Here is a 23,454-nt window from a genome sequence, read left to right on the forward strand (position 1 = left end):
TTATGCTGCATTGCTACGTTTTTGTCCTTCTACTCAGGCTGTTCTGATGAATACATCTTTCTCTTTTATATCTGCTTACTCAGTTAATTATGCTTAACGGAAATCTATAATGTTTGAAACTATGTGCAGGAAATTGCTTTAAGACATGATACATATGAGAGAGCAGTATTCCAGTATTCCACACACAACTGTCATTTCTTTGTCTAGATACTGTCATTTTGAATTTCAAGGCAAATGCTTCCTCTTGTAAAATTGTATATCATTACAAAGAGCAGGAAATAATAACAAGTTTTAAACAATATATATTAGTTATTAAAATGCAAATTCTTTTCTGTAATAAAGCTCAGAATATTTTATATATGTAACTTTTTTACATATATTTAAATAGGGAAAATCTAGTCAAAGTTTAAGAATACTTATTAAGCATGAATTCTTAACTCAGTGAAATAACACTATATTACAGACTAACATTTTTCATCTAAAATTGAAAAATTTCACCTATTAGCAGCATTTTTAAAGAGATTATTGCAGAATCCTATAGGACAAATCTGTTGTTACTCTAAAAGAAAAATCTGTGGAATTCTGTTTTAGCATCTGTAAGAGATCTTGGCTTTGCGATTAATTTTACATGGACTCAAACTGCAAGTTAAACAAGTCTTAAATCATATTTTCTTACAGATTAAAACTTCATCAAATCAAGAATTCTTAGCTCCCATATGAGAAGGTAAAAAAGAGTATCTGTACAAAGTGAGAAAAATCTTTTATTATTATGAAGTAAATCTTGTGTAGTCTTAGGTTCTATATAGTTGTCAACTTTTTATCAGTCTTACATTGATGGTTTTCAGGCAGTAAACCTGCAAACTAAACCTATGATTATCTAATATTTTACAGCTCATTCTCTCCTACTTCACCATGCCTTTTTTTAATGTCCCTTATCAATTTGCTGACACACCTGGAGTTTTAACCATTGTTTTCCCTGGAATCAAGAGCAGAACACAAAATTTCTAGTTCCAGGTATTCTGTACTTGCCTAAAATAGTTATCTAATCAGCTGGAGGATCATCTGGGGGACTTTAATTTCAGTAAAATGGTGCCAGTTATTTTTTCGTGGGAACTAGAAGAAGTCTGTTCTGAATGCCCCAAATCAAATTATTTCTCTGCATATGTGATTTACACTTTAATTGCATAGAAGGGACCTCTGGAATTTGTAATTTTACTAAGCAGTAAAAGAACGCTAAATGGAAAAATTAGAAGTTTGGAGGCTATTTTTGCCACTTGATGATGTTGATTCTTTAAATAATTAGATAAATTTCTCTCTCCTATCATTTAGAACTCATATCATTTAGAACATGAGATGGATTGCAAAGAAGCTGCAAGATTATGCAATTTATAGAAATGTTCTCTCTGGAATCTCTAATTTGCTGCAGAAGTTGGAAGAATAAATGTTATTGACGGACAGAAAGGAAGTTTAATAGCCAAAGCCCTAGTCTGGAACAAAGCTATATCTTGTAACTTGATTTTCTGTATATTTCTGTTCTGCTGTTGCAGTCTCTTTCACCAAAATTTTCAAAAGTTACATGTGAGCATTTAATTTCCTTCAGTCATTTGGTACTCACTCAGAATGTTTAAGCACTTTAACTAGCGTCAGTGATATCTTTGAGAGATATCAGTCTCAAACATTCAGCTGATCCTGATCTTCTGCTAAAGAAGCCCCCAAAATAAGTCACTCTCAATTTTTTTTTCACACTTTCCAAAGTGAGAGAAACATGATATGAAATTTGTTACCTATAATTATTCATTACTGTTTACCTGCTAAGCAGATACACCAAGCGGAGGAGAAAAATTAAAAATAAAATTAATAATTCAACTTTATTTTTATCCCTAGTATAAATGCATTAAAATAAAATTTTGATAATATTTAGGCAACCAATATTTAGTTGATAGTGACCAATAGGTTCCTTTGGGTACTGTAGATGGCTACTGCAACACCTTATAGTTTGTTCTGTATGTGCCTTAATACTACTGTCATCCAGGAAAATATTTCCTCCTCTATACATTTGACATCAAGTAGGTCAAGACTGATCTACAGCAACATATCTGTGCTAAACTGTTGCACAGCAGTGCATTGAGTTACCAACCCTTGTACTTCATCAACAGTTGCTCCCTCGAAATGCTTTATTGCTTTTGAAGTCTCATTTCTCGTTAATTCCCTTTCCTTTGTGAAGCTCGATGTGGTACCTAACACTTGATAAATTTAACATGGCTCTCCTCCTCTTTCAGGATTATAGTCTTAGCTCTTTGACCTAAAGATGTCATCCTCCATATTGCATGTAATATTTTTCCACCTAATGTCCCTCAGTCCATTAATCTATCCACAGCATAAATTTGACCCTGAGACATTCTGTTACTAAGTAACATGTTGACGTTATCCTGAATGAAATGGGGCTAGGTAAATAATTGGTCTGGCCCAGCATAGCATTTCTTGCATTTTTATGTTGAAATCAGTTTTGTCACTCTGAGCACAGCTGGTACTGTGAGACTTGTTTTGGACAGAGAAAGCATAGTTTCCTGTACAGTAATGTTACCTTAAGCTTTGCTTTTGATTTTTCACAGCTCACTTCAAAGTTTTTGTTAGGCAGTAATTATGAAGAAAATTTAGAAAGCTTCTCCAGAAAGGATGATAATAAGGAAGATAATGTGATAAAGAGTTGTTCTATGCAAGTGGTTTGAAGACCTTTCTACATGTCAATTTTCCTTAAAACGATTAGTCTATGGTTTATTTTGTCTGGCTGTCAGTGGGAGATGAATGGGAGAGCAGAGGAGGCAGTAAAGTGTAATAGTATTGAACCAGACCACAGAAGACAATGGACATGATGAACAGTTTCAGCTTATACAAATCAAGAAGTATTCAAGTTTATAGGAGCAGGACTGCCTGCCCCTCCTTTTCTTCCAACTGGATTGTTGTGAATGGTATTAGGCACCCTTTCTTGTGTAGCACTGAAGCCTCTGAACATCTGCTTTTCTTTATTTCAGATACATTCATTTGTATCTTAGGAGAGTTATATTTTTAAAGTAGACATTTTAAAATTATGTATGGGAACAAAAATGCATTATTTTATTCTTTAATATTCTGTCATCTTGTAGTCTAATGAATTTCTCTTTTAAAGGCAAAAATGTCACATGTGAAACAAGTGGGACTTTTAGCTGCTGGATGTCAGCCATGGAACAAGGATATATGTGCCGCTAGTGGCGACAGATTTGCCTACTGTGCTACCCTTGCTGTTTATATTTATCAGGTAAGATTATTCTTGTTTATCTGATTAGTTACATTTTTATATTGTTGTTGATCTCACTTTGAACCCTTTCAACAAATGCTTTTGCAAGTAGGGTTGCTGCTGAGAAGATATCTATGTAAAGCTCAATATTCCATTCAGGATACCCTTGAAGTTATGTGTGTCAAGAGTTATTTTTAGAAGACAGGCTTACAGTACAGCAAACATTTGAGATGAGTGAAGCTCAGTGATAGAAGACTGGGTTTTGAGGGAGAAATGAAGTAATTCCACAATTCCATTTGAAGCTGTAGTATAAAATAGTCTTTTGCATAGTGGATTAAAATGGTCCAAAGTTGTGGATTCAGTGATCTACCTTTATTTAATTTGGAGCCCAAACACCTCAGCACTATGGTCTTCTAAAAAAACAGAAATGCTGTGACATAGAATTTTCAGACTGAGAAATATGTGAGGAAATAAAGGATGTACTTTAATTTTAAGAGTTATACAGGTAGTAGGATTAAAATGAACAAAATTTATTGTGTCATATTTGGGCTTTTTTTTAAGATGTATTTTTAACTGTACTAAGTAATTTAAAAAGTGAGAAGGATTTCAAACTCATTTTAATATTCTTTCCTGTTTACCCCTTTGGAGATTATTAAATTATTGCTACCATGCCTATAAATAAAACATTTTAGGATTATTTGAGTACAGTTCTAAATGAAATATAATTATTTGTAAGTGACAGGGAGATAGATATAAAACTATTTTTTGCATTGTTGGATATCAGGCAACCTTTCTTTCCAAGTCAAATATATGAGAATTTATTTTATTGAGATGTGAGGTATTGGCAATAGTTAAATGCATTATAAATTCATCCATAAGTCTAATACTGTTATATGAAGTATTCTCCAACACAGAGGAATTTAAAGTAATTTTGCAAAAAATGTATTTCTAAAATGAATTTTATTATTTGTTTAGCTGGACCACCGATACAATGAATTCAAGCTCCATGCGATTATGTCTGAGCACAAGAAGACAATCACAGCCATATCTTGGTGTCCCCACAACCCTGACGTGTTTGCAAGTGCCAGTGCAGATAGTTTAGTGATCATATGGAATGTGAGTGAACAGAAAGTTGTGGCCAAGCTGGACAATACAAAAGGTATTTTAGACATGGAGATCTGTTTTATCCATACAGCTTGATCCATGGGTATGAGAAATACTTGATTAGTGTAAACTCTATAGTTGTTAGGGTGGAGATTTAACAATTGCCTAACACAATAATAATTGCCTAACACAATCTAACAATATTCTTGTCAGATATGTTTCAGTTCATTCTAAAAAATAATGGTCGTGTGAGTAATTTACCTTCAACCATCTTGCATTTGGTAAAGAAAGACATTATTCTTTTTCTCTAAAGAACTTCCCCAGTTCAAGAATTAACTTTGCTAGTGATTTCTTGTTGAGTAGGGGAGAAAAAAAATCCCAAAACCAACATTATTTTCATCACTGTATAAAAGGATAAACAATTAAATTTTAAAATAAAATATTTCACAATGACTTAGCTAAGTGAAAGCAAACAAAAGGTAGCCTTAACGGATTCAAGTATAAATCATTAGTGAATTTGAACAACAGCTTTTGTTTAAGTACCCTAATGCTTGTCTACCTGAATCTTGTCTCAGGCCTTGAAACTGCTGGAGCTTGTATTACAAGTCTAGGGGGTCAAGCATCTGTGTTACAGTTACATTTCCATGTCCAGTTCTGATTTATGCCAGTCAAAATCAGTACCTGTATTTCAAATTGAGATTGATTCTTACAGTCTTATCAGGTGTCCTTGACTCCTGCATTTTCATTGTTGGAAAGTGGGCACAAACCAAGAACAGTCAGAATCTCAGGATCTAATAAGCTATTTTGGGACTCCCTACTCTGTTTTCTCCAGAGCATTTAGGGATACCTCTGGAAATCTTTTAAATCTTCCATATCATGCAAAAGAAAATTCCACAGTGGTTTAATCTATTCCAAAAGAATAAAATGCATAAATATAAATGCTGGTACTTATTTTTCAATACATGGCTTGTTTAAAAATCTACTTCAGCCAATGACTACACATGACAAAATGTTATTACTATTTTAATATTTTTAGAAACTAAATTAAGATAATATGTTTAAACCTTTTATTGCTTTTTCTTTTAGTCCCTTTTACACTGCCACATAAAAGTGTCTAAATACAATTTTAAGTTTTCAGTTTGAGAAATTTGTTTTACTGTCATTTATTCCTTCAGGCACATATTATTAAATTATGAGGATTATGAGGGCTGGAGACATTAAGATCAAAATTCTTAAGTAAGACTGCCTACAGTTAGGTATTAGACAACAGAATTAAAACTGTCATGTATCCAGAAGAAAGCTATCAAGAGTTCCCTTTTATTACAGAACTAAAATATCTGATATTGTCAAAAATATCTGCTTCTGTTAGATTTCTCTCTAAATTTCATTGTATTTTGCTAAAACAGGCATTTTGAAATTCTCAGTGTTTTATTATCTTAGTAGTAAATAACTTACAGCAAAGCATAGTAGTGAATGAAATTCTGAATGAATGAAAGTATTGTTTACAGGATCAGGCTTATCCTCATCTTTGGTACTGATGAAGTGTAGATATCATAAAATACGGTCCATCAAAGTAGCATAAAAGTACTTTGGGAAATTATTTTATTTCCTGCCTCTGGAAATCTAATTTACTTTTACACTGTAAGATGTTCACACACTTCTCTAATTTTCAGTCTAGCAACTTCTATGTAGAAAAATTATTTCTACTGTTTTTCAAGGCAATTGCTGATACTGGGTCAAGGAATACTACCTGAATTTTGTGTCCTGGTTCTTACTAGGTTTACCTGTATGTTTCAGGAATTCCTGCATCCCTTGGCTGGTGCTGGAATGCAGGTGATGCAGTTGCATTTGTGCCCCACAGAGGTCCACTGTACATTTGGACTATCTCAGGACCTGACAGCGGGGTAACTGTGCATAGAGAAGCACATAGTTTCTTGTCAGATATCAGTCTGTTTAGATGGCATCCAAAGAAAAAAGGAAAGGTGGTATTTGGACATACTGATGGAAGCCTCTCTATTTTTCAATCAGGTAAAAACTCATATGACAAAATATTTAGTTTTATATATGTATCTCTTGTTTCTCCATATGGAATTCTTCACTTTTAAAAATTAGATTCTATAATATAGGTACATACATAACATTTTTTCTTGGTTCACAATATTCCTATTCCTTCCATATCACAAAAATATTCTTTCTTAGATGCAGAATTCAGAGCATTTTCTTTATGTCTCCTGTTTTTTGAGACCAAGATAAGACTGCATTTTTTTCACAACTGCAGTAAACATTTTTTTTTTTGCAAATGGTAACAGCCATGATCTTCTACTGAATTATATTTTCCTGCAATTTTATTTTTCTGAATGGAAAGACTGGAATCTTTTGTTTACTTTCCTATTTTTGCATTTGTTCTGGAGTCGTCTGTTTCATATCCTAGAATCCTCTGCAATTTTATTGGTAGAATCTCACCTCAGACTTAGTATTATCTTCGTGGCTCTGTTCTGTCAAAGGATAGATGGGAAAATATTTATCTCTTTTTGTCTGAAATCCACCACACACATTTGTGCATACTCTATAAATAGTCTATTCTCTAATAAGGTGTCATGTTGATATGCTCATTTGAAGGTAAAATTCCACTTGTTTTCATAGTTTTCTTCAAAGTCAGATATCTGTATTAGGTTGACTATTTGAATTTTTTCCTGACTGCTTCTTCCTTGTATAAAAATTGATTTTCAACTTTGTGGGGAAAACTGTTCTGTAAATAATGTGTTAATTTTACATAGAGTTGTTCTCCAACAGCCATGCAAAATTTATTTTTTTTCAGTTCACTCTACTAAGTTGTCACACAGGATGTCACAGAGAATAGATTCCCTTGCTTCTGTAGTGCTGACTGAGTTAGCACTGGCACTGGGAAAAGGAAATCAATTTTTATATGATAACATCTAAGTATTTATCAGACTGATACTTTTCATGAAGTCTATCTATGAATAATGGAAGGTGTCAATTCCTTATTTCTAGAAAAGCAGTAATTTTTTTTTTTTATAAGATCACAACTTCAAAAATACAGATCTATTTCATTTGGACTGTACTCTGTCTTATACAACTAAGATTAATCTCTCTGAAATAAAAGGCGTAGGATAAATATAATATTAAAAGATGTAGGTTTCAATAATATGGATCATCAAGTGGAATATGTAATCTTTTTTGTGGGTGTCAGACTAGATATGAATGGTCTGTTTTGGCTACAGAATCTATAAGCACTTCATAGTTGCACACACTGTTTTAAAGAAGAAAAAAGTCTAAAGGCAGTTCTTCAGAATAAGCCTTTACTGCCACAGTGTTTTTCTGGTTCTTACTGCCTTTATTTCACCTGTATAAGCTCTGGTGTGAAGATTTATTTGCATTCAAATGGCTTGTATTTTATGCTGTGCTGCAGACCTTTACTCATAGAAATTCTTAGAACAATGTATGTGATTTAACATACTTTCCTTTCCTATAAAATTATGTGTATAAATCTGATAGCCGTTTCTGTTTTCTGCTGTATTAAAGTCAAATCTGATAGAAAAAGTAATACTCTAAGTCAAATATTGCCAGTACAGCTTCATTAATTTCACTGCGGCAGACAAGAGAGCAAGTGAAAATTTCAGGGAGAGAGGAAAAAATTATGTTTGCCAATCTTGTAACTATTGAAAGTATGTATTTGATTTAATTTCTAAATAACCTGTTTTCTTGTGCACTTTAAAGGTTCTAAAAATCAGAAACATGTCTTAAGACCAGAGTCTCTTGAAGGAACAGATGAAGAGGATCCAGTTACCGCTCTGGAGTGGGACCCTTTGTCAACTGATTACCTTCTTGTTGCTAATTTACATAATGGTATTCGACTAGTTGATTCTGAATCTCTGTCCTGTATCACAACTTTTAGTTTACCCAGTGCAGCAGCATCTGTTCAGTGTTTAGCCTGGGTTTCTAGTGCACCTGGAATGTTTATAACTGGAGGTAAGGCTTTTATTTCCTGATTTATACAAAGATAAAAAATACAGGACTGAGTCTTCAAAAAATGATACTCCAAGTTTGATTTTTATGTTTCATAATATTTTTAAAAGTAGAAGCATACATGAATTGTACATAAAAAAGACCATAACACAAAACCAGAAAATAATAAAATTACGCTGAGCAGTTTTTTCATGTTTTAAAAGTTTTAGCTACGTAAATATGTGACTTTCTACAATTTGCTAAATAATATTTTCCTCATGCACCCTTTAGCAAAAAATATATTAATTCCTTTGGGAATAGGAATAAAAATGCATTGTAGTAATTGATGCCACTTCAGAGATTTAAAAAATTAAAAGAAGAAAGTAATCTATTTCCTGCCTCTTTTCTAAACCATAGACATTATGGCTCAGGTTGAACTAATGAATAAAGAAATTAAGGCTGGCAGAATATTTTATAAAAATAGAGGTAGAGTTTATCTGTGTTTAAATAGCTAATGTTAATAATGATTGTTGTTAATAATGATATAGCCATTGTGGTGAATGGAGCACAAATAGGATGCCATGGATGTTACACTAGACGATCTCCAGAGGTTCCCTCCAGCCCTAACTATTCTATGATTCTATGATTCTATGGAGTTGACAGTGCTTGCTTATAAAATTATTCTTAGGACTTGAAGTTTAATTCACTGCTGTATTTTTTGTATAAATCAGTCCTCAAACCACATACCTCTGTGTTTTGTTTTGTTTTTTTTTAAACCTTAGATTCTCAGGTTGGTGTGTTACGTGTTTGGAATGTTTCACGTACAACACCTATAGATAATTTTAAATTGAAGCAAACTGGTTTCCATGGCTTGCATGTGCTAAGTTCTCCTCCAAAAAAAAAGTGTAAGTGTAATTTTGATTGTTATTCATTGTAATGGCAAATGCAACTTAAAAAAATCTTATTTATGAGTCCAGATCAATATCTTTAGCGTTGGTCAGCTATTTAGTTCTTAATTAAAGTATCTTCTGCTGCTAGTGGATTAGACAAATGCATAAAGGACAAGTACTTTATAGGGTCCTTCTTTAGTAGGCCAGGCTTCATACAGGAATTCTCCATTTCTTTTGTTTTAAATCTTATTAGAATACAAGCATTTTACTCTTTATAATTTCACTTATTACTGAAATAAGAAATAATCTCTCTTTGTCTTTTGCTTTATATTGTTAAGCATGTTCATCACAGTATCCTACTAAGAATCACCATACATCTTCAACAAGTGAGGCTGTTCCTCCTCCAACTTTAACCCAAAACCAAGCATTTTCTCTTCCTCCTGGTCATACCGTCTGTTGCTTCATGGATGGTGGAGTGGGACTTTATGACATGGGAGCCAAAAAGTGGGATTTCCTTAGAGATTTGGTATGGTTCATCTCTGTCTTTGAATTGAGAGTTTATTTGGCTTATGCACTTTCTTCTAACAGCAAAAAATGGAGAATGAAGTCTTTGCAGTACTGTACAGCAGTTTCTATTGTTAGAGCCCAGATTTCTAGGAAATAAAATCACAGTTCTGAAGTTTAAAGTAATTTTTAATTGGAAATTACTGAATTCTGTTGGAAGTATTCTGACAGTTTTTTAAAAAAGAGAAATAAAGAGTTACAGACTTCTTTTTAGTTTGTTTATTTTTTAACTGAAATTTTAGTTTGATGACCTTCTCAGAAATTTTCTCTAGTGGGTTTTCTATAATTCAGAATAAAAGTTTGAGTCATATCAGAGAGCTATATGGTGAATGCACTCAGTTTAACATTACAAAGAATTATTAAATTTTATTTGAATCTGAAATTCAGAAAGAGGTTTATCATAAATTGGATGACCCTTTTCTTCACCAGGCTTTTAATTATTGAGGTTCTTGAGGATATTTCTCTTTTCCTCTTTCCAAGTTCTCTTTTCACTGAAAAACCCCCAAACAATTTTCAGCTGTACTCCCATATGCATTTGAATAGAGGCTGCTGGTTGGTTTTCTCTTTCCATTTTTATTGGATTTCATCCTGTAAAGCAACTGAGGCTTAAAAAAATTCTTAAATAATACTTGTGTTTCATATATTTATAAACTTAAATTCTACAAATGCATGACTTGGAAAACAACCAATTGATACATTAAAATTCTGATGGATTGAAGTTTAAGCTGCAATAGAGCATAGACTGTATATAGAAACACAGAATATTCAGTGGGGCACTAGACAACTTGTACAACATGTTCATCATACAGAGCTTTATTTTTTCAATCAGGTACTTTTTACCAATAGGGAAAAACTGTTCCTGTTTTAAAAAATTAAGTTTTTTTTTTTTGCTTAGTTTTTTAATTCAATATTTTAGCAACATATTTTGAACAGAAAATGCTAACAAGTTCCTGGCATTGCATTACCCTATGGTTTCAGGAAAGAATTTTTTCTAGTTTTAATTTTAACCTATGAAAGAGCATGTTATAGTCTAAGTTATTTTATGCCTTTTAGTTTGACTGATAAGCCTAAATAGAAAAGGGTTTTGGAACTCTTAATTGACCTGACAATTAAATTAAATGCAATGTATTTTAGAGTTTGATCTAGAGTTGGACTTCTGGAGAAAATCAAATGTAATAAAAATGGATTAAATATTTGTTTCATTTAAGGGACATGTTGAGACCATCTTTGATTGCAAATTCAAACCTGATAACCCTGATCTTCTTGCTACAGCTTCATTTGATGGCACAATAAAAGTTTGGGACATAAATACTTTATCAGCGGTTTATACATCTCCTGGTAATGAGGGGGTTATTTATTCCATTTCTTGGGCTCCAGGTAAGAATATTTTGCTGTATGTCTAAATGTTCTTTGAATTAGCATTAACTGCAGAATTTGTCATATAGAAGTATTAGTTTTATATAGAAAGGCATCTTCTAAGGTCTAAACAAAACTTAATTATCTGTGAAACCAGTAGAATTCAATGCTTCAGACCTTGCTGAAACTTACCCTTTTGAGTAATGCTCACAGTATTTCATACTCAGAATGGAGGGAGGAAAATCTCTGGAACATTTCTAACATGGCATTATGCAGATGACAAAATGTCCTGCTTTGCATGAGAAGCAGCTACGTAAAGGAATTCAGGTTATATTTTGTGCTGAAATAGTGGAACATAAGTATTTAGCTCTTTTTCTTCCTTCTTTGTGTAGGAGTCTAATCACTGAAGAACTCTGCTTTAGCAATCTTATTAGAATAGGAAGTGTCTTTTCTGCAAAGCATCTACTTTTTCTTAGACAAATCACTGGACTCACTGGGAAATTTTGTTTTCAAAGCTCTTCTGTAACCCCCTTTGGTATACCTGAAAATACACATCTGATAGCTGTCAATAGTTGACAATAAGTTGACTTCCCTATCCTGTTTTATTTCTTTGGACAGCAGATGTATTTTTTAAATCATAATAATTCACCTTTCTCTTCTCACCTGGACTTTTGAACTCTTAAGAAATAATAACTGACAGAAGAAAAATATTGTGGTGGGAAGCTTAATGTAGTCTGCATATGTTAAGTAAATTTGCACTTTTTCATTTCAGAGAGTCTCTTGCACCATATATACATCTTCACAAATAATTTTTCTTGCTATATGGAAATCATGGCAATATGAAATGCAGTGCTTATTCTTGGTTATTTAATTTTGAAGTTTAAATTCAGTGTTTAGTTGTATCTCACATTGAATCAATAGTTTGTTTGCTGCAGGAGGGGTGTAGGTTTGTTGGTTTTGGTTTTTGTTTGGGTTTTGTTTTTTTTTTAAGATAAATTGGAAATACATGCTCCAATTTTGTTCCTTAGTATCCTGTCCAAAAGGTCCTGTCCCTCCCAGCCAGAACTTTTGGTGCTTACTCCCAGACAGTTCCTGCCTTGTGCTTTGTTCCTAATGTGTAATCTAATGCATGCCTCAATTTGTTTGGTCTCAGACCTTTGAAAAAAGTGATTACTCCTTTTTTCTTTTTTCTCCCTCATCATTCTCCTACCCGAGTTTACTCCCATTTTATATATTTACCTTGCTAGACTCCTCCTGCATAGGTTGTCTTTTCTGCCTCCGAAGCTTGGAATAAAATAACAGTCAAAAGTTTCCTATAAATCTGCTATTTGATGAAAAGTATAGCTATATTGGGATAGAGAGTCACTGTAATGAGGAGACTTTGGTGGCTTTTGGATTAGACCTGAATTGAATTTCCCAGTTCTCACTGTGGAGTTTTGTACTGAGATTTTCCACCCTGTAGAGCGTGGTTACAGATTCAGGTACATTCTTGATGGTCTTAGGTGCAGCAGTGGTGCAAGATTAAGGAAACAAAGTACTGTTAAGTGTTCTCTCTCATTTTTATGATTTGTCTTTATATGTAGGGAACTTAAAAGGAAAATGCTCTAGTTGCTACAACTTTGGGCTTGAAACATTGAGGTTGTCTGTCTTTCAGGTTGAGTCATATGCATCACGATCATTAATTTCTTACATGCAAGACTTTTAGCAGGCATTAAGACACTTTTTACAGGAATACAATTTTTATTTGACCATTCCTCAAAACAGGAATGTAGAAAAACAGGTCAGGCTTTCACTGAAATTGATGTTTTTGACTTAGTAGCAAATGCTAGCCTCATGTTCATGTACCATTGATGTCTTATGTTCATATTACATTTCTTCAATTTAAAGTAAAACCATTGTCAAACAATCTTGTGATTTTATAATTATTGTAATATTTTATAAACATCTCTCTTTAAAGGAAATCTGAACTGCATAGCGGGTGGAACATCCAGAAATGGTGCCTTTATCTGGGATGTTCGAAAAGGCAAAATGATAACCAGATTCAGTGAGGTAAGATGGGATTGCTACGTTTTTGTCTATATGAAATGCAAGTTAGTCATTCCCTCTAGTGTCCATAAATAGAGATGGCCAAAGTACATATATTTTTAAAAGGTGCTATAGTATAAAAGTCTATGGAGTTATCTAAGTGCCAGTTTACATGTGTGGCAGAAATATTTTTACTTCCTCAAACTGGGTTTGTAATATGAGAGTGGTGAAGCACCAGATGGACTCCATTATCTTAAAATTGGTCTTGTAGGGATACTTGGCAAAAGCATTGCTGATTCTTTAACTGTGTAAACATATATGGACATACAGACTCAGCATCAAAATGAAAGCTGTGTTCTGTATTTTCAAACATAAGGACCAGAAAAAACTTGCTGTACCTGAAGCCTAGATCAGTAAAGCTCCATTTTGCAGCACACTAAGCAGTATGACTCATTCAGTGGCTTGCCTTGTATTACGTGAAATTTATCCAGGCATTTTTAAGTCCTGAAATAGTAGCATAATGTTTATTGGCAGAAGAGGTTGTGTAATATTATGCTGTAGTATTTTACACTATTTTGTGTATTCTCGGTATATAGATGTGATCTTCAGATTATACAGACATCATCATTTAAGTATAGGATCCACATCAATGTACAAGGGATGTTCTTTAAGAAGAGAGGTGGGGGAGTGAGGAGAGGCATGAGCAGAAAACAAGTATACCTACCTTCAGGAGTTCTGGCATTCTAATACTGATATTGGCATTTGTGCTACTAAATATCTTTTCTGTAATACTTGTCCTGATACACATCCCAATTAAGTTTTCTCATACCACAATTTTTCATGCCCATATACTTCGTTATTCCAATAAGTAACTAACCTTTATTCAGAATCACTGAATGATTAATGTTGGAAGGGACAACAGGGAGTCATCTGGTGCAACCTCCCTGCTCAAGCAGGGTCATCCTAGAACACTTTGCACAGGATTGCATCCAGATGGTTCTGGAATATCTTCAGAGAGGGAGACTCCCCAACCTCTCAGGACAATTTGTTCCAGTGCTTGGTCACTTACACAATAGAGATGTTCTTCCTCATGTTCAGTTGGAACTTCCTGTGCATCAGTTTCTGCCCATTGCCCCTTGCTTGGCACTACTGAGCAGAGCCTGGCTCCATCCTCTTGGCACGCTCCCATCAGATACTGACAGACATTGATAAACACCTCTCAGTTGTGACTTCTCAAGACTGAATAGGCCCAGCTCTCTCAGCCTTTTCTTCTAAGAGAAATAATTTTTGTTGACCCCTATTGAACCCTCTTCACAAGTTCCATATCTCTCTTGAGCTGAGGAGGACAAAACTGGGCACAATACTCCACATATGTCCTCACCAGGGCAGAATAGAAGAGCAGGATCACCTCCGTTGCCCTGCTGGAATGCTCTTCCTAATGCACCCCAGGACACCATTGGCCTTTTGGCCACAAGGTCACACTGCTGCTCATGGACAGCTTGGTGTCCACCAGAACCCCCGCCCCACCCCCCTTCTCCACAGAGCTCTTTCCAGTGGATCAGCCCCAGCCTGTGCTGGTACATAAGTTTATTCTTCCCCAGGTGCAGGACACTGCAGTTGCCTTTGCTGAATTTCAGCTGGTTCCTCTCTGCCCATCTCTCCAACCTGCCAAGGTCCCTCTGAAGGGCTGCACAGTTCTCTGGGGTACTGGCCACTCTTCCCAGCTTTGTGTTGTCAGTCAGCTTGCTGAGGATGCATCTGCCCCGTTATCAAGTCATTGATGAACAAGCTAAACAGTTCTGGGACTGGTATGGAATTTTGGACCACCACTAGTGATAGGCCTCCAACTAGAGCCTGTGCCACTGATTGCAACCCCCTGGGATCTGCTGTTCAGCCAGTTCTCCATCCACCTCACTGTCTACTCATCCACTCCACACTTCCTGAGTTTGACTATGCAGACTTTGTCAGAGACAGTGTTGAAATTCTTGATGAAGTCAAGGTGAGCAATACGCACTGCTCTCCCCTCATCGTCCCTTGAGGTGAGACTAACTGGTTAGTAGTTCCCTGAGTCTTCCTCTTTCTTTTTGGAGACTGGAGTGACATTTGCTTTCTTACAGTCCTCACCTCAGACACCTCTCCTGATTGCCACAGCCCTCCTTTCAAAGATGGCTATGAGCAGCCTCGCTGTGGTGATACTCTTTCAGCATTTTTGGATGCATCCTGTCAGGGCCCATGGACCTTGGATTTCAAGTTTGTCTGTGTGTTCTCTAACCCAGTTCATCTTGATCAAGGGAAAGTCTTGCTTCCAGCATTCTTCTATGCTGGTCCCTTGAGTCAGAGACTCTTGAGAGCTGGTTCTGTCAGTGATGACTGTTGTAAAGAAAGTGTTCAATAACTCTCCCTTTTCTGCATCCTCTGCTACCAGGGTCCCCCCTCCATTTAGTAATGGGCATACATTATCCTTGGTTTTCCTTTTGATATTAATAGAGCTGAAGAAGCACTACTTGTTGTTGTCCTTGACATCCTTGGCCAGATTTAATTCCAGATGAGCCTTTGTGCTCCTTATCTCCTTTCTACTTATTCTGCCCACCTCTCTGTATTAATTCCAAGTGGCCTGACCCTGCTTCTATCTCCTGTGCTTAAGTAATGACAGAAGTTCCTTGGTCGTCCATGAAGATCTCTTGCCCCCTTTCTCCAATTTCTTGCTCATCGGGGTGCATTGTTTTGAGCCTGGAGGAAATGATCCTTGACTATCAACTGGTTCTCTTGGACCCTTTTTCCCTGCAAGGTGTGTTCCCATAGAACTGTTCAGAGAAAATCCCTGAAGAGACTAAAGGTAGCTCTGCTCAAGTCCATGACTGTATCTTACTTGCTGCCCTGCTTCCACTTTGCCTGATACTGAACTCCACAGTCTCAATAGTCACTACAGCCAATGTTGCCCCCAACCTTCACATCTCCCACAAGGCTTTCCCTGTTTGTTAGTATGAGATTCAAGCAGCACAAGATTCCTTGTGGGATCCTACACTACCTATGACAGGAAGTTGTCATTAACACTTTCCAGGAACCTCTTGGACTCTGTGCTTCACTGTGCTGCTTCTCCAGCAGATGTGAGGGTAGTTAAAGTGCCCCACAAGAACTAGTGCCTGTGACTTTGGGGCTGCTTCTAGCTGGCTATAGATGGCTTCATCCACTTCTTTTTACCTATCAGGCAGCCTATAGCAAACACCCACAACAGTGTCTTTTATCCAAACCATAAGCTCTCGACTTGCCCATTATCCAGTCCAAGACAGAGCTTGATACATCCTAAGTGTTGCCTCACACAGGGGGAAATTCCACCAGTGTGACTTTCTGGCCTGTCTTTCCTAAACATTATGTAGCCTTTTGTGGCAACATTCCATTCATGCAAGCTATCCCACTGTGTCTCTGTAATCACAGTGCAGTCAAAGGCTTGTGACTGCACACAGATCTCTAGTTCATCCAGTTTGTTCCCCATACTGCATATGTTGGGGTACAGGCATCTAATAGAAGTATTTGATTCTGTCCATATCCCAGTGGAGGTGCAAAGGGATTCCCTGTAGTTCTGTCCAATGATTACTTCTTTGGCTGCTTGTGCTTGCTCCAGGTCCTGTCTCTTAAGCCTCCTAATGCTACTAGAGTGATTTCTATGGTTCTCTCCCTCCCTACACATTCTCTCTGGCAAGCCTGGCCTCGGTCTCTTTCCAAACTAGTTTAAAACTCTTGCAGTGAGCCCTATGAACTCCTGAACTAAGATCCTTTTTCTCTTTGGAGACAGCTGAACCCCATTTGTTGCCAGTAGGCTTTGTGTTGTATAAACTGACCCATGATCAAAACCCCTAAAACCGTGGTGATAACACCAGCATCAAGTACAGTTGTTCATCTGCATATTCTTCCTGTTTCTTGCCACATCATTCCCTGCAACCGGCAGGACAGAAGAGAACACAACTTGTGCTTCACATCCCTCAAGTTGTCGCCCCAAGGCCCAAAGGCCCCTCTTGATTGTCCACAGTGTTTTTTATTTAACTTTCAGGTTTATATAGTTACAGATTGCCCATTCTTCAGCTTGACCCAGTTTTGTCTCTTAGATCCTGGAGGCTATAGTGGTTTTACTACTTATCTCCATAGTCCCAATGTTTTGGACTTGGATTCTCAAACATCCAACTTATATTGGGTACTCATTATCATGTGGTTTTGTACAGTATACTGTACTGGGAGAAAAGAGCTGAAGACCATAGGAGAATAAAGTAAAAAAGATGAGTCAATAGATGAGAGAAAAAGGGGTGAATTATTTCTTATTGATAGGTATTTTGCATTTTTTGAAGCATGGAAAGAATGGAATCTTCTGCATTGCCTGGAGTCATAAAGATTCCAAAAGAATAGCAACCTGCAGCAGTGATGGATTTTGGTGAGTGTTATTGGAAGAAAAAAATGGCTAAATGCACTTCTCAAGTCCATAAAGTTTGACAGTACTCTCAGTAATTAATTTAAAAACTTTTCTTACTGGACAAAACTTAAATTCTCTTATTCTTCTGTACTTGTTAGGGTACATTTTTCATGATTTAAAAAAAATAAAGGAAATGTTTTCAGAAGGAATAGTGTCTAAGACACACTGATAGTGAAAATAAATTGTGATTTTTATTTGGACAAGAATATCCTTCTAGGTTTCTTATCTGTAGAGGACACTTTTTGAAAGATATCCGACTTTACTTGTCTTAATTTTAAAATTTTTTTTTAGTTGGTTGTTTTAAGGACTAAAAAGTACTATTTTAGAATTAAATAACTACAAGTGTTCTATCACAGGAGTATAATACCCCCTTTCTAAAAATGAATGAATGTCCATTGAAATCAATTTTGCATATATTGTTTTCAGTACATCCTAAAAATCTTTCTTCATTTGTTTCCTCTGCGACCTGTGTCATTCCAGCTTGAACATAACGGGCAGAAATTTTAGAAAACAAGTAACTGTCTTTTTAATTCATAAAGATCTATTTGTACCTTAAAGCCATGACTACAGTTTTGATTCTGGGCTATGAGATCCTTTCAAGAAATATGTACCACAATGAAGATCTTTAAAGCCCCTCTGAAGAAGCACAGATAACTGAAGTTAGATATTGTACAATCAACATCCAGTTAAATGTTGTGATTGAGGGGCTGATACTGCTTGTGGCTGTTTCTCTGATTCTTTGTGTATACATTTTTGCTCTCTGGTTTATTTGCACAGAATAAAACCTAGTTTTTCATAGCCTACCCAGAATGTATTTTTCCTTATAATATCACATTGTAATTGTTTTCAGTATTATTCGAACCATCGATGGCAATGTTCTTCACAAGTACAAACATCCAGCTGCAGTGTTTGGCTGTGATTGGAGTCAAAACAACAAGTAAGTAAAAATTAACCCAAAGAATTGACGATATTTACTATTTAAATTGATTACCAGTAAAGTAACACAAATTTATGTAGAATGTGATATTCACTCTGATAGTAAAACACTGAAAATATCTGTTCCAAAGTAGGATATACCTATAGCAGCCCTGTCTTCCCAGTAGTATATTTCATTGACCACCATGAACTTTCTTAACTTTCAAAGGAGGATCATTTCATATTGATGAGAAAAAAAAAATATCTAGCTGAATTTATCAGGGGGGGGGGGGGGAGAGGGGAAGACATTCAATACCAGGAAAGAGAGGTCTAGAGGTGCAGATTCGTGTCCTTGAAATGACTGCTAAGGTGAAAATGTAGCGGACAACTAAATACTTTGTGATTACATGCAAATTTTGTAGATAATTCCTAATAATGACATGAGAGCTTTTTGTCAAAAAAAAATTCTCATAATTCGATTTAATAATAGCTGTGTATTGGGTGCATAGTCAGACGAGTGCAAATATATTCCCCATTGCAACTAAAGGATCTTTATCAGGTTTATTCTGATTTAGTTTTTTAATCAGATTATCGATAGCTACATGTTGAAGAAATGACGGAGAAGCAAAAAATTGCTATTTAAAAAAAATAATTGCCAATTGCACATCATATTTTGTTTAAATTTAAAGAAGCATTTATCACCTCTGTGACCAAGGATTTTGCTGTTTTTATTTTTCAGAGATATGATAGCTACTGGTTGTGAGGATAAAAATGTTCGTGTTTACTACTTGGCAACCAGCTCTGATCAACCATTGAAAGTTTTTACTGGGCATACTGCAAAGGTTTTTCATGTACGGTGGTCTCCTCTCAGAGAAGGAATCCTCTGCAGTGGCTCTGATGATGGGTGAGTATTTCTGAACTGTTAGAAAACTTAAAACTCAAGCAGGACTATTGGAGAAACTCACATCTTTGCTTGTAATGGTGCTGTCAATATTTAATAATCTAAATCTCTGCCTTGTTCAGATCCAGGTTTCAGCTCTGCTCTTAGCTTTATGTAGTATTTGGACTGCAGAATCATTATCTAAAATAGTCACAACTGCTGCAGTAGTGCAAGTTTCCATATGCTTTCCCAAAAGTAGGCTCAGTGCCTGATACTGTTACTGCGAGGAATAGCACAAGGAGGATACCACATGCTTACATTAAATCTAAAGAAACAGGTGCAAGACCTGCCCTTATTTGATATTTTTCAAAAGTGTAGTTAAGTAGAATCTGCAGAGAATTTTAATGAGTATTGTATCTTTCTGGTTTTTTGTTTGATGCCGTTACTTTTGAGGGAGGGCACATCAGCCCATGGTAAGTAGAAGGAAGCATTTTTCTATGATTTTAAGCCACTTCCCTGCAGAATATATAAGATATTTTTGTAAAGTTTGGCATGTTGGCTTCTATTGCTTTCCCATTATCATTCATTACAGGTTTATGTTTGAAGCAAAATCTATTCGTTCATAGTGCAGTGATTCATGACAGAAGACAACCTGATAGCAAACTTCTTGACAATAAAATACATTGAAGAGGACTGGCCCTAGAATTGAACCCTGATGAGCATTGCTGCTGACCAGTTGCCTGCCAGATGTAGCCCCTTTCACTACAACTCTTTGAGCCCTGTTGTGATGCAAATAAATATTCTGATAAATTTGAAGCTTAAAATATTGCTGAAGTAGAGAGATAATTATATTTCTATAGGTGATCTGATGTAAATTGTTCTCTTTTATGCTGTTTCAGTACCGTTCGGATATGGGATTATACACAAGATGCTTGTATAAATGTTCTTAGTGGACATACAGCTCCAGTACGGGGACTGATGTGGAATCCTGAAATTCCTTACCTTCTAATATCTGGCAGTTGGGACTATACAATTCGAGTCTGGGACACAAGAGATGGAACATGTTTGGACACAGTTTATGATCATGGTGCAGATGTGTATGGTAATGTCTTTTAAATTTTGTTTTATTTCTGTATTGAAATGCATTCTAATAGGGTTTGAACTTTATAAAGTAATTTAATCAAACAGGTTATTACATAAACTTATTTCACTACATTTTAAAATATCCCCTCTCCTAGGATTAACATGTCATCCTAGTCGTCCATTTACGATGGCATCTTGCTCTCGTGATTCCACTGTGAGACTCTGGTCATTGACACCTCTTATAAACCCTCTACAAATAAATATCATAACAGACAGATGTTGGGATGATATTATCAGCAATACAGGTAAGCAAATTGTATAAGCCATTGTTTTAATTTTCTTTATGTTAATATTCCTATTCCTTTCGTTGTTTTGTATTTTAATTTCATATATAAATCTTTGTGTGTGTTAGATCGCGCTGTGGAGTCTGGAGCTCCTCCTTTGCTGTGTGGTAAAGTTTCCAGGGATATTAAACAAGAATTGGAAAAATTGTCAGGAAGTCTTCAAGGAAAAAAACTAAGGTGGTTTTCAGAATTTTTTTCAGTAAGTATTCTGCCAAATTAGGGATGTTGTTAATTCACATGACTTTCTTTTCTGAAGTCAGTCTCCAAAATTGGGATTTCTTTTTTCTCTACCATTTTTTTCTCTCTTTCTTGAAGGGAGCTTAGAAAATAGACAAAAATAAGTTAATTTCTTAACAGGTCAGCGTATAAAAATGTCCATCATTGAATTGTTTGTCAGTTGTGAAAAAGAAATTTCACTAATTTAGCTTTGCAAAAAACAAATCAGCTTTTTGCAAAGTTAAATTAGTGAAATAATATAATTTTCTATAGGAAAGGTTAATTTGGCAGCAATTTGCTATTAAAGAAAATGAAATTATGTGGTTAATCAAACTGCATTAGAGTTTTTATTAAAAGAATACCTTCATTACTGACAAGTTTTTAACTGCCCTGTGTCTGTGCCCAAACTGCTTTTTATGTTTTAGGAACTGTAGATCCAGGTGACCTGTGCCTAAGTATCCATCTACTGCCTTTTCTCCATTGCACAGTAATATTTTCTATAAATTGCTGCAGCTTCTCAGTGCAAATGAGTTAAAAAATATGAGTTCCTTTGAGTTCTTACCTGAATAGAAGCTGTACTTGAGGTATAGCAAAGACAAAATTACTTGGAACTACAGGTTCTACTACTACTGAAACTTGTGTCCAATACGGTTGTAATTTAAATCAAAACACTGATCTAAAAAGAGCTAGTTCATCCAAAGTATTTGGTTTGAGTTCTAGATAAATTGAAGTGGATAATTGAGAAATTATGAAACAATCTTTTGCAATTTCAAACTCTCTTTTGATAAAAATATATTTATGGAATTCTTAGTTTTACATAAGTTATAAATTTTGATTTCCCTTATTGATTTGATAGTAAAACTGTTCTAAGAATACTAGAATTTTCCAAGAAAATCAGGTATGGGCAGTGCTTTTTGACTCCAGAAAATGAGATATTGTGCTAAACTATGTGGAGTCTGATAAGAGTTTTAGGGGACAGAAAAAAGAGAGAGTAATCTCTTTTATTATTTTGGGGGGTGGGGGGGGAAGCGGTGGGGGGAGGTTGGGTGGGTGATGTTTCCCTAGTAGGATTTTATGCTTTTTACCAGCTCAGAAATAATTTGACTTCTAAACTTGTGATCCTGTTATTCTTAGAAAAGCTTTTTAAGGTCAAAGGTTTAATGATTTTTTTAAGCTTTTGAATACTCACTCTCTTCTAGACTTCATTCAGTGTTAAACTGTTGTCCTGTTTCTACAGAAGGATTGATTCAAAGGCTAGACCAATAGAAATGCTTAAAATTTATTAAAAACAATATTTTCTGCATATACTGTTATACTATATGTGTCTATTTTAAGATTTAATATTAAGATAGTAAACCAGGTTGTGACAGTCAAGCCTTGAAGTTCTTTTCTACCTGGCCCATGCCTTTCTTTTACAGAAAGTGGTAAAGAAGTCCTGGGTCAGCTCCTGCATGGCAGCAGCTGACTGTTGGTTTGTGCCAGCAGTAAACACAAGCTAGCTTGCATTTATTTGAGAGCAAAAGGGAAAACTAATGGTGAGCCCTCAGCTATGTCCACACATAACCAAATCGGTTCACGGATTTCACTGTATCTTTACAGCCTTCAAGAAGACTGAAGGACTTGTAGTCTCTTGAACTAACTCATGTTTTCATAATAAAGGTTCTAATATTGAAATTGTCTGAAATTGTATTTCTTGGAGTTGACTGACAAATTTTTTCCAATATCATTATAAGTTCAAGTTTCTCTTTTGAACATAACTGTAATAAAACTCTTCTTCTCTAACAATTTTAGCCTCCAGGAGGCAGCAAAAATTTATGGGATTTGGTTGCTGTAATAAAGGGACAGGATGACAGTTTGCTTCCACAAAACTACTGCAAAGGAATTATGCATATGAAACACCTCATTAGATTTAGACTGGTAAGTGAAGCACAAACAGTATGTGAAAATGATTGTTAGTCCATGTAGTATTTCACTATTTAAAAATAACATTCAATGCTTTACAAAGGGTCACAACTTCATATCCAAAGATATTTGTGCAATACCAGTTCTTCACTGCAATACTTGTCTGTTACAATAGCATCTAGCTGAGTCTGTGTGACTTCATGCATACTCAGTGTTAAAATGCTAGGTTACAGTTATTAACAAGAAAAGCAATTTCAAAACAAAATCAATTGCAAACAATCATCACTACAGTTTCAGCTATGAAGTGATTTGTCTTGCCTGTTATATACACTGTACTTTTATGTTCAGTAAAGTCAAATTATTTGTTTTTATAAACATGAAGTGTGTAGCTATGTTCAGATGTAAAGACAGGGGAATTCATGTCTGAAAACGGGGGAGAGTCATCAGAAATATGTTCTGCAGCTCTCTATAAG

The 23,454-nt window shown here is 35.4% G+C and overlaps 1 protein-coding gene across 3 annotated transcripts in view; it reads left to right on the forward strand.

Moving 5' to 3' along the window:
- Positions 1 to 23,454, forward strand: part of WDR17 (WD repeat domain 17) — a 45,054-nt gene that overhangs the window by 4,008 nt on the left and 17,592 nt on the right. For all 3 annotated transcript variants that reach the window (XM_066548299.1, XM_066548301.1, XM_066548300.1), the window contains exons 2-16: positions 3,167 to 3,295; positions 4,250 to 4,433; positions 6,176 to 6,406; positions 8,117 to 8,368; positions 9,127 to 9,249; positions 9,573 to 9,760; positions 11,007 to 11,175; positions 13,112 to 13,203; positions 17,520 to 17,602; positions 18,492 to 18,578; positions 19,296 to 19,460; positions 20,336 to 20,538; positions 20,675 to 20,824; positions 20,932 to 21,062; positions 22,871 to 22,996. In XM_066548299.1, the coding sequence (XP_066404396.1) occupies positions 3,167 to 3,295; positions 4,250 to 4,433; positions 6,176 to 6,406; positions 8,117 to 8,368; positions 9,127 to 9,249; positions 9,573 to 9,760; positions 11,007 to 11,175; positions 13,112 to 13,203; positions 17,520 to 17,602; positions 18,492 to 18,578; positions 19,296 to 19,460; positions 20,336 to 20,538; positions 20,675 to 20,824; positions 20,932 to 21,062; positions 22,871 to 22,996 (2,313 nt within the window). The remainder of the gene's footprint in view (positions 1 to 3,166; positions 3,296 to 4,249; positions 4,434 to 6,175; positions 6,407 to 8,116; positions 8,369 to 9,126; positions 9,250 to 9,572; positions 9,761 to 11,006; positions 11,176 to 13,111; positions 13,204 to 17,519; positions 17,603 to 18,491; positions 18,579 to 19,295; positions 19,461 to 20,335; positions 20,539 to 20,674; positions 20,825 to 20,931; positions 21,063 to 22,870; positions 22,997 to 23,454) is intronic.

This window comes from Molothrus aeneus, chromosome 4 (genome assembly GCF_037042795.1).
Source record: "Molothrus aeneus isolate 106 chromosome 4, BPBGC_Maene_1.0, whole genome shotgun sequence".
Lineage (NCBI taxonomy): Eukaryota > Metazoa > Chordata > Aves > Passeriformes > Icteridae > Molothrus > Molothrus aeneus.